General features: G+C 44.6%; 1 protein-coding gene across 1 annotated transcript in view; it reads right to left on the bottom strand.

Moving 5' to 3' along the window:
• Positions 1-7,734, bottom strand: part of MBOAT1 (membrane bound O-acyltransferase domain containing 1) — a 176,269-nt gene extending 168,535 nt beyond the window's left edge. Inside the window, exon 1 of the mRNA XM_006888660.1 lies at positions 7,639-7,734. Coding sequence (XP_006888722.1) covers positions 7,639-7,734 — 96 coding nt within the window. The remainder of the gene's footprint in view (positions 1-7,638) is intronic.
• Positions 7,735-12,190: the final 4,456 nt, after the last annotated feature.

Below are 12,190 nucleotides of genomic sequence, written 5' to 3'. Positions count from 1 at the left end.
AATGACAAAGAAATGTATTATAAATACTTTACCAAAATACATTTTAAATATCTCAGTCCCAAAATGTAGGCTATATGGCCATTTCCCACAAAAGATACTAACTAGAATTACTCTTGCCTCCATACCAGCACCCCTCAAACAACTGTATGTATTCATTACCTGGGGTTCTTGCTAACCCAAGAGTCCCAGTTAATGAGTCTAGATGGGGCCTGAGAACTAATATTCTTGACAAACTCCCAAGTAGCAGCTGGGGCCCAGACCACATTTGATCAGATGTTAGTATTGTTGTTATTGTCATTGTTGTTTGCTGTTGGCCACCAACTCATAGCAATGCCATGCACAATGGACTGAAACACAGCCTGGTCCTGAACCATCCCTGTGAATGGATCAGAGTATTGTCAGCCACAGAGATTCCACTGTTTAACTTCAGAAAGTAGATCTCTCAGTCTTTCTTGTTAGTCTGTCTGGAAGCTGTGCTGAAACTTGTTTAGCACCACAGCAATAACACTCAAGCTCCAAAGGCTGACCATTGGTGTCTGTACATAAGATGTACTGACCAGGAACTGAACTCAAGTCCCCTGCAAGGAAGGCAAAATTCTACCACTGAACAACACTGTCCTCTGCTCTACACCACACTGAGCAACTGGCAGAGAGGCACAGGGGGAGAAGGACTTTTGTTCACACAGCATGAACCAGGGGCCAGGAGAAAAGCATTTCCAGCTTCAGGAATTTCTCTTCTACTTTCTCCCCTTCCTTACTTCATCCCTATCCCTCCTGAGTGCCCTGTCTTAGTCTAGGTTCTCCAGAGAAGAAGCAAAACCAGTGAAACATACATAGATACAGAAAGGTACTTACTTCAAGTAAACTGTGAGTGCTAGAAAGTCTTAAAACCTGGTTCAAACTCTGTCAGATGACAAATTAATGACTTCCACTGGCTCATATTATTAATTCTGACAGAAACAGACTGCCCTATCTTTCTCCCACAGACTGTCTAGTGGGTTTGAACCACAAGCCTTTTGTTTGGCAGTTGAATGTTATAACCAATGTGCCTTCAGGGTTCCTATTAACCATCACACACACTAACAAGTAGCAGGCGTGACATCCTACAGAGGTTTTACTGCCCAACAGACTGCTCTCACGTCTATTAATACCACCCAGAGCTTTTTTCTTCCCTCTGAGAAATGCAGGAACTGTGGTGTGTGTTTTTAAGTTGAAAATGCCTAGTATTCAAAAAGTGGTACCCAAACCAGGTTTCTTCTTTTTGTTGTTAATATGAGAACAATACAGAAGATATGACCCTATTTTCAGACCACATTTATTAAAAACAATAGCCATCACTTAAAAGACAATTCTATAAATATACAGCAAGGATATATAGAACAACAGGAACTCCAGAATTGAAAATGGGGAAAATGGAAGACAATTTGGCAAACAGGAGGGACAATAACTTGTCATTTTAAGCTTGCACGCACCATTGGAAGTTCCAAACCTGAGTAAATGTATATCTCAGAGAAACCTGTTAACATAGGTGATGTTTACCACTACATTCTTAAAGCAACACTCTTCAAAAACAAAGAGAAAAACATCAAAATTTATCAGTAAAAAAACCAGATATAATTATGGCTTATTCATACTGTGAAATATTAGATAAAAGTGAAAATTAATGAATTGTACATATACAACTTGAACCAATTTTAGAAACAACTAGTGAGTTTTTTAAATTGATGTGGTACAATCTCATTTTGTAAAAAGTTCCAAAGTAAGATAATTAAATAATAATACAACAATATAACTAAACAATATATACATACAAGTATTGTTTAAAAGTATATTTTAAAAGGCAATATTATATTAAAAAACAAAGTTAAGGATGGTGATTATTGGTAGGAAAAAGTGGAATGATGACTTATATACAGAAATTCAAACTGATGGTTGTTAAGTCATGTTCAACCCATAGCTAACCCAACAGTGGGGTTTTGAGGCTGTAAATCACAATTGGAGTAGACTGCCCAATTTTCCTCCCTCAGAGCCTCTGGTGGATTCAAACACCTGGAGAGGCATGGCCTTTGGGATAGCAATACAAAGTAGCTCGATGAAAGGAAAACTTCATAGTATTCTTTCCTGAAGATTAAAATACAATCAACCAATCCATTGCAATTGAGTTGATAATCAACTCATAATACTCTTACAGGACAGAGTAGAATTGTTATTCTGGGTATTTTTTGGTTGTTGTTTGGTTGGGATGTTTTTTTGTTTGGTTGTTTTTTTACTACTTATTTATTTTTCCCCCCCATTCATTCATTGTTATACATTTTTGTCCCTGCCCACCCCTCCCCCTTAGTTCCCTTTTCTCTTTGAAAAAAACAAAAAAATTATTTCATTATCATACAATTCCCGCCCTCCAGTCCACTTTACCATGCAACTCTTAGTCTAGACTCTTGTCATACAAATAATACCTAATCATATATTCCTTTCAAACAGTTTTCTCCCGCATCTGTTTCAATGCATGTACATAATTTATCACCTCTTTTTAGTTTTCCCCCAATGCCAATGTCAATCCTGTTTTATAACAGTGTCATTATGCAGTATTTGTCCTTTTGTGACTGAGATATTTCACTCAGCATAATGTCCTCTATGGTCACCCATTTTTTAATTTTTTTTAATTTTATTAATTTTAATGAATGTTTACAGAGCTTTTGGATTTCCATTCATTCATTGTTGCATTTTTCTCCTTGCCCACCCCTCCCCCACAGTTCACTCTTCTCCTTGAAAAGTAAAAGAAAAATTCTTTCATTGGTATACAATCCCCCACCCCACCCAAGTACACTCCATTATGCAGCCTTCATTCTGGACTCTTGTCATGACCATAATACCCAATCGTGTATCACTTTTAAACTGTTCTCTCCCTCATCTGTTTCAATGCCGTATACACAATTTATCCAATTTTTCTCAGTCCCAACCCTAATGTCAGTTCCATTCTACAACAGTGGCACTATGCAGTATTTGTCCTTTTGTGCCTGAGATATTTCACTCAGCATAATGTCCTCCAGGGCCACTCATTTTGAATAATTAGCATGAGTTCCTTGTTTTTCAACGCCGCATAGTATTCCGTTGTGTGAATATACCAGAGCTTCTTTATCATTCATTTGTTGATGGGAACTTAGGTTGTTTCCAATTCTTTGCTATTGTGAACAAAGCTGCAATAAACATGGGTGTGTATATATATCTGCCTGAGTGACAGTTATGGTTTCTTTAGGGTAGAGGAATTCCCAATAGAGGAATTGCTAGGTCAAATGGTATTTCTATTTGCAACTTTTTGAGATAGCGCCATACAGCCTTCCATGGTGGCTGCACCATTTTACACTCCCATCAACAGTGAATAAGCCTTCCAGTTTCTCCGCAACCTCACCAGCATTTGCTGCTCTTTTGAATTTTGCTATTCTTACTGGAATGAGTTGATATCTCATAGTTGTTTTTTCTATTGGGTTTTAAGACTAGAAATCTCAATGTGGGAGCCGACTACCTCACCTTTCTCCCTCAGAAAGAATACCGAGTCCAACAACTGTCTGAACACTGAATCACTGCATGGCTGGACCTAGATAATCCTTTGGGACAATTTTACTCTGTCACACAGGGTCACTATAGGTTAAAAAAGGGACTCGGCGGCTCCCCTTGCCACAGTGAGGACATACTGCTCTGGATTGTTAATTAATTTTTGGATTGTGCTATGTTCTCCAGCAAGCAGACATAAGCAACTAAATAAACACCCTGAGAATATATCAGAAATGCTTGTCATTCCACAGCTCTTGCCACCCTATACCACCACCTAAGCAAGGTAGTAAGATATTTGGCACTGATGGAATTATTTGCCTTGAAAGAACAGGAAAAAGCTGAGCCCTCCTTCAAGTTAAACCCAACCAATCCCTAGCGCTTTGAGGCAAAAATACACAAGTCTATTCAGCGGTTCCAAATTTACTGAACATGGAGGGAGAAAAACAGAGCAAGCTTCCAAACTCTCTAACCACAATTTGGCCTCAAACCACATAACAAGTTGGATTTTCCCTGCCTCTACAAATAGTGTGGGTCATCACATGGTAAGGCCTTCTCCCACCACAAGTCATTCAAACTCGCCCCTGCTCGGGCAGTCTAGCTGTCCCACTACCAAAGAGATCATAGATGCTCCTCCCCTTATACTGTCAGTATTTTGTCAGTATTTTTCCTTCTGTTTATTCCAATAATCCCTTCTTCCCTCTTACTTCTTCCAACCCCTGAAGCTTTCTAATTTTTCTTTAGAAATTAAAAGTCAGTTTAAATTTTTTTGAAATTTTGTTACAAAAATCCAGCAGCTCTGGTGATGTAGTGGTTATGAGTGGGCTGCGAACCAAGAGGTGGATGTTTAAAACCCAACAGCTAAAAAAAAAACAAACAAAAAAAACCCCCAACAACTGCTCCCCAGCAGAACTGCCCATAGTGTTTTCTATGAGCTAGGATCCATTGGATGCCAGTAGGTTTGGGTTTTGAGGTTAGAAGATTGGGAAATGGGTGAGTTCATAAGTGGTGTAACTGGTGAGCATGCTCAGTTGCCAAGCAAAAGGTTGGAGGTTTGAGTCCACCCTGGGACACCTCAGATGGATGGCCTGGTGATCTGTTATTATGCGTCATGAAGTCAGAACCATCATAGTAAACCTCCAGTAGGTTTTCAGAGGCTGTAAATCACCCAAGAAGAGATTGCTCATCATTCTGCTGAAGAGCAAGCTGGAGGATTCGAACCACCTGCCCTTGAGTTAACACTAGACCAAGAGAGCTTCCTCCAAAATCAACTTCTGAAAATCGTATGGAATACAATTCTTCCCTGATACATGTGGACTTACAGTTTAGAGTAGAGGTAAGTGTGATTTAACTAACTTTTGAGAATGTAATCCTAGCTCACTATGGTCCATTAGTTTATCCCTCTGACATAAAGACTCCCCAGATTCTTCCTTCTAGTTGTATAAGAAAGCTTAACAAAGAAAATGTAACTAAAATAAATTCTGAAGGAGGCTGGAGAAAGAGGACAAGTACAAAATAAACTTATCTAAATGAAATTCAGCTATGACTTACATTTCGTTTCAGTGCTAAAGAAATCTGCTACCACGACGGCATTGGCCTAAGTTCCCAGTATCTCTTTCATCCTATTCATCAAAGCCTAACTGATATTGAGTTGCTGTTGTTAGTGGCATCAAGTCCATTACCACTCATGCCAACCCTACAAACAACAGCTCTGAACCTTGCCCAATCCAGCCCCCTCCTCACTATCATTGATACCCTCAAGCCCACTGTTACTGTCACTGTGACAGTAAACGAGCATCTGGCAAAACAAAACAAAAAATAAACTCACTGTCGCTGGGTCAATTTCTACTCAGAGTGACCCTACCGGCCAGAGCAGAATTGCCCATGGAATTTCCAAAGCTGTAAGTCTTCACAGAAGCAGACAATCACACCTTTCTCCCATACAACAAATGGTGCATTCAAATTGCCAACCTTTGAGTTAGCAGCCTAATCTTACTCTAGAGGGGAAGTGATTTGGGAGAGCCACATGCTGAGCCAATCCCCGTCCACTCTGCACATGAGCTGGCCTACAGTCCCAGTGTCCAGTGTCTTTGCAGAAGACCATATCTCACAGAAAATACTTCAAAACAAAAATTCCTACCAGCTTTGCAAAATATTTATCCTGAGAATGTTCAGTTCTTTTCTAAAGGTTTTAATACTGCATGTATTTTTCTTCTAATTATGCTACGGTACTACACCACCAGGGCTCTTGGATGTTGTTATGTTCCATCCAGTTGAGAAGGATTCATAGCTGACCCTCCAGCAGGCTTTCAGATGCTATAAATCACATTGGAGGAGACTGCCCATCTTTCTCTCACAGAGCAGCTGGTGGATTCGAACCACCAGCTTTGAGTGCCTTTGGTTAGGGCAGCACCATTCCTTACCACTAAGCCACCAAAGTCTTTATCATCTGATAATATCTCCCAATTTCCTATGTCTTGGGTTTTATTGTTGATGGGGAGGCCTTCCAAAGAGTTTTCTAAGGCTGCAGGGAAAGAGATGGCCCATCTTTTTGTTGTTGTTGTTGTTGTTGTTGTTGTTGTTGTTGTTGTTAAGTACAGCTTAACAGTTGGAGCCAAGTCATAGCTGATCCTCCTGTAGGTGTTCAGAGTTAGAAAATCACATGGGAGGAGACTGTCCACCATCCTCCTATGGAGTGGTTGGAGGACTCGAACTGCATTCCTTCAGGTTGGCAGCATAGCTCCATACCAGTAGCCCCAGAGCTTTCAAATAGTCCATCTTTCTCCTGCTGGTGGATTTGAACAAGCCGAGAGGGAGCCTTTCAGTTAGCAGTGCCATTCCCTATGGGCTACTCTACCAGCGTTCCCTCCTCAGTCAACAGTAATCTGAATAAGGAAATGTCCGGTTCTCACATCCTCATTGCTAAAGGAACGTTGAGTGGAAAGGGCAGCAGGTATGCTCATGTTTGAAAAAAAAAAAATCACTGAAAAATCACTATTGAGCAGCAGGGAGAAAAAACTTAACGAAGAAACTGCCCGCAGAGGAGCACAGGCTCCAGAATGCCCTTTCCAACTCAATTTAAATCAATAGCTATTTATTGAGTTTCTTCTAATTACAGGTATACGATCTAGCCTGCAGCACCTAAGGAGACAAGAAGATACAAAAGCAGCCCCAACCCTCAGGAAGATTTATTACCAGGAAAGACCGTGCTTTGTTGTCATCTCTCTCTCTCTTTTTTAAAATGTGACCAGACAATTCCTGACAGTCCAAATAACTTCACAGGAACTCCTACCACTAAATACGTTAAGGTCGTAAGTACATTTGCAGTGGGCACCACACACAGTACAAAACAGCTCTCCACAGCCGCGACCTGACTGCTCACATCACTGTTAACACCAGTGTCTCATTCAAAACCCATAGACTGGAGAATAACCGGAGCCGTCGTGGTGGGGGTGGGGGGTGAGCTGGGGAGTTGCACTGCTAACACAACGTTACTTGGTTCTAACCGCCGTAGAAAGACTGCCAACCTCCACCTGTGCAATTTCCAGCCTCTAAAAACCCACTGGAAGGTCAGCTGCGAGTCAGTATGTTTCCAGTTCCACCGTGACGAGAGAGATGGATTAACCAGTCTTCCTTTTTTAAGCTAGAACATGAAATTAAATTTATTTCGCTTGGATTAATATAGATTAGACTTAACTTTTTTGAAAAGACTTGACTACAATGACTGAAGAAACACTAGATCAATTTCAGTTACCAGAAAATCTAGAACTTAGTGACAGGAAACGAGAGGCAATTTAAAACTTCAACAGAAAAGGCGTGGAGAAGGAAAGTTCAGCCTAACTCCTGGGTGCTGTGTGTACCTTTTCTCATACCAACTTTCCAGAAGAAAAATACCTTCTTTATTCCTCCCCTTTCCAATAAGAAACCCCACCTGTCAGGTCTGTGGCTGCAAGTATGCTATGGGTGTGTCGGGGAAGCGGGGCGCAGGCAGCACCCTCCCTGGCCCGCCCCGCGTCTGGCGCGCAATCCCTTGGGGAGGAAGCGGTGTCTGCGCCCTGGGCATGGTGCCCCCCGGCTGCGTGCGCTCACCTGGTCCAGCGGGAGGCCCAGGAGTTCGCTGAGCGGGTGCAGACAGGTGGAGCCCGTGGTGCGGTAGGACAGGCTGGACTGCGGCGCTGCTGCCATCCTGCATCATTGGGAGGCGGCTGCCCCCTCCCCAGTCCTCGCCACCCCAAGGGTGTCCCCCTTGCCCGAGTGATTGTAGGTGGCTGCGCGGACACCTCGGTCGCGGGGAAACACGGTGGTGATGTCCGGGAAGGAGGACCCACGCCAACTCGCTGGGCGCAAACTTAGCGCTGACAGTGTGGCCGCGGGCGCCGCTGGAGGGCCGGGCCCGGCGCGCTGTGCTTCCCGCTCCCTCCTCTCGGCGCCCATTGGCCCGGCGGCCCGGGGAGGGAGGAGAAGCGGGACTCGAGCCCGGCCCCCGGGCCGCCGACCCGCCTGCGCGCCCCGCCTGGCCTGCACCGAGGCGGAGCGCGCTGGGGTAGAGCGCGCAGCCAGTGGGGACATGTGGGGGGCGCCCCTTCCTTAGCCCGAGCTCGCCATGCCCTCTCCCGCCGGAGGAAACGCCCTCCACCTCGGCCACCTCTGGAGAGTACCCCCTGCCCGGCTCTGTTGTGATTTGAATATAGTCCCCCACCCCACCCCACCCCTGGCCTTTACAGGCCAAGATTTCCTGCGTTTTCCTTTCCAACTATCTCTTTCCCAAGCCCTTCTGCCAGTAGCCGGCACCCCACGGAGGGGGCCACCGCACCCACACTCCTTGTCTTTATTTACTTTCCTCTGATTAAGGCATGATTAATTACACCCTGATCTTTTCCCTCCGTGTCACACAAGCAAATTCTAGGTGTGTCTGACATGTGGCGTGTGTGGAATGTGCCCGCCATCACATGAAGGGGGCGCCACTGAGCCATTTCTCTTAACCCAGAGTCGCGTGAACTTCCTAAAGCACCATCAATGTCCAGAGACTTAAGGTGAAGAAATGGTAGTGGTGAGAAAGTGGGGGGAGCACTTGCTCAAGGAAGAGTCATGGGGGTGGGGGGAGGGAGTAGAGGGTGCCACAACTGTGAAAGCATGCCAGAGAGTGAAAACAGTGCATCAGGAGTGAGGGTGGCAGTCACTAATTTCACAGGGGAGGGGGGAATTCCTGTCAACTGCACAAAAATTCTCATGAGATTGACATGTGCCCCACATGCCACGCCTACTACCCATTACTTCTTTGTTAAGGTGCAATAATTCGTTGCAATGGCCAAACATAAGAGTTACACTCTTTCATCAGCTTATTAGGGAATTAAGGGGTTCCAAGGACCTGGTGGTAAGAAGCTGTGCTGCAACCCCAAAGCCACCAGGCTCGAATCCACCAGCTGTTCCAAGGGGGAAGGATGGGCCATCTCCAGTGTCATTTACTGCCTCTGAAAACCCATTGAAGTGTCATCTATGGGTCAATTCCGACTCTACCACACACAACAATAGTTCGGGTTGGAAACACACGGGATATAATTCTTCAACCAGGATAGCAACCTCTCAGGATGTTCACAGGTAGGCCTCTCTCTGTCTCAGGGACTCCTAGCTTTGGCCTCTGCCCTGCTGGGACAAGTGTCACAAAGCCCTCTTAGCTCTGCCACTTCCACTCTGCCAGTCATCCTAGGCCTGAAGGAGCTGTGCTCCAGCTCCCTGGGTGCACAGACCTAGTTCAGCTCTGTCTCTACCAGTCCCTGGTTCTCCTCCACCTTTGCTGCCACTGCCTGAAATGCTGTCTTTGTCTCACTCCATCCCGCTGGTACCCCAGCTCTCCCTTTCTAGTTCTCATGTTCTTTCTACTTATGGTAGTGAGATCCCCATTTTCCACCGCTGTATCAGTTGAATCTATGCCAGGTGCAATGACAAAATTAATCAATACTCACATTGGTCTTCTACACGCCTTATTTGCAAAGGCCTAGAGATAGTGGGATTGGCTTAAGATAGGACAGGGTTCAGAGCTATTTGCAGGGTCACTATGAGTCATAATTATCTTGATGGCACATAACAACCCAGCTCTGGTGACCTAGTGGGTAAGGAGTTGTGCTGCCAACTCAAAGACAAATCCACCAGTTGTTCTAGAAAAGAAAGATGGGATTCTCCTCCCTTGTGATTTATGGCCTCTGAAAACTTGCTGAAGGGTCAATAATGAGTTGAATCCAACTCAACAGCACACAGCTAAAATAGCTAATGAACAGGGAGCTCTGGTGGCATAGTCAGCAAGGAGTTACACTGCTAACCCAAAGGCCACACCTCTTTGACAGTTCAAATCCACCAGCAGCTCCACAGGAGAAAGACAAGCCATCCTCCCATGTGGTTTACATGGAAACTCAACAGAAGGTCAAGTATGAGTCAGTTCCAAATCTAAGGCAATGAGTTGTTAAGTAAACTAATGAAGAGATGGCCTGATGACGCAATAGTTAAATGCTGGGCTGCTAACTTGTAGGTTTTAACTCACCCAGCAACTCTCAAGAGCAAAAGATCCACTCCAGTAAAGATTGTTGCTGAAGGTTTTATATGCGGTCGAGTCACTTGCAACTCATAGCGACCCTACGTACAACAGCCCTAAATCCTGCTCTGTGCTCCTGTGCCAACCTTACTGTCTCCGACACACCTACTCTCATTACCCCAATCACTAAATCAGTTCATCTCATCTAGGGTCCGCCTCTCTTGCTCTGTCCCTCCACGCTCCCAAACATGATGTTCCTCTCCAAGGACTGGTTCCTCCCTGCAACATGCCCAAAGTATGTCAGATGAAGCTTCGGAACCCTTGCTTCCAAGGAACAGCCTGGTTTCACCCTCACCAAGACAAACCTGTTTGTCCTCCTGTCAGTCTATGGTATACTCAACACTCTTCTCCCGCACCACAGCTCAAACGCATCTATTCTCTTTCTATCATCCCTAGTCACTGTCTACCTCTCTGATACATAGCATACAATTGTGAAGACTATGGGCTGGATCAGGTGCAACTTAGTCTTCAGCCTGATGTCATTGCTCTTCAGTACTCTGGAGAGGTCCCTGACAGCTGACTTTCCCAATGCAATTAGATTTCCTTGCTGCTAGTACCAAGAGTGTTGATTGTGGAGTTAGGCAAACTAAAACTGTTAACAATCTCATCTCTTCACCGTCCATAATGATGCTGCCAATTGTCCCAGTGGTGGGAATCTTTGTTTTCTTGATGGTGAGCTTCAATCCATATTGAAGGCTGCAGTCCTTCACCTTTTACAGCAAGTGCTTCAGGTTTTCAGCAAGCAGGGTTGTGTCATCTGCATAACTAGATAACACAGTGTGGCAATTGTACTCTGACCTGGAGTCAGAACCGACTTTCCAGCACCTTCACAATGACTACAGCTGAGGAAGAAGGCTCTTCACAGATTCAGTGTTCTAGACTGATGGCTAGAAAGCACTAAGGAAAGTAAGTTCATGGGATCCCCAGGCTTCCCTGGGGCACCAAGTCCACAGCTTTGCCTCAACAGTTTAGCCGAAAGCCGTTAGTGAGCCAAGAATCTTGGTAGAGAATCCAACCAAACAGGAGGGTGATGATTTTGTGTAGAGTAGATTTTTGTTCAGTGCAGCCTCGGGCTTCAAATTCTGCTGGAGGCTCATCAAAGGCTGAGAACTTCCTCTTCATGGCCCAGACCTAACTCTGCCTTCTTCAAGGGTTTCGTCACCAGCATGCTGAACTCAACAGTCAGTTGCAGGCCAGAGTTTCTCAACTCCTGTCTCCTGCTGATGATCAAAAACTGACACTAACACCACTCCCTGTCACTATGGAGATTTTATAGGAGGCCACCTGTTGGAGGCTGCTAGTTCAACTTAGCTGAAGCCATTTTGTAATTCTCTGAAAGCATTTTGTAATTTTCCAAGAACCTTGGGAGGATAGGTTTCGGGAATCGCCATGCTAAGTTTCTGTTAACCATATAACTTTCAGATTACAAGAAATGACATGATGCTATTCTCCCCCATTGTGTACTTCTCCTCCCCCCATTGTGCTCCTGTATAGAAGCTGTGAGTGCTTTCAATAAAATTGAGACATGATTGGAATTTGCAACTTGTCTCTGATGCCTCTGTGTCTCTTGTCCCCTTTTTTTGTCATTCTTTCCTTCCCAGGGTCCCCGTTGAAAAGATCCCACGGGCCGGGACAGTTGGCACCCAACGTTGGGGCAACTCAGGCTCGGGAAAGTTTTGACAATCGCTGCTTCAGAACAGTGATCAGCTGATCCACGTGAACAAGGAGCCTCTGCGAGTCAGGGACAGCAAAGAAAAAGGGCTCAAATATGCTGCTTTAGTGATGACCCAACTCTGAAGCCCAGCGTGAGGTAAGAGGAAGCAAGCGGCAAAAATGGGACAGGAATTAAGTGAACATGAATTGTTCGTAAAGGGTATCAAGGATTCCCTCAAGGCACAAGGTATAAGGGTAACTAAAAAAGATTTAAAGACATTTTTCTTGTTTTTAGAAGATGTTTGCCCATGGTTTCTGCAAGAAGGAACTATTGATTCTAAGCAATGGCATAGGGTAGGGGATTGTTTAAATGACTATTACCGTTGTTTCAGCCCTGTGAAA

Source organism: Elephantulus edwardii, unplaced genomic scaffold (assembly GCF_000299155.1).
Source record: "Elephantulus edwardii isolate Elephantulus edwardi_28Jun2011 unplaced genomic scaffold, EleEdw1.0 scaffold00070, whole genome shotgun sequence".
NCBI classification, from domain to species: Eukaryota; Metazoa; Chordata; class Mammalia; order Macroscelidea; family Macroscelididae; genus Elephantulus; species Elephantulus edwardii.
Note: the sequence above shows the minus strand (reverse complement) of the source record. Positions and strands in the feature narration are given on the sequence as shown.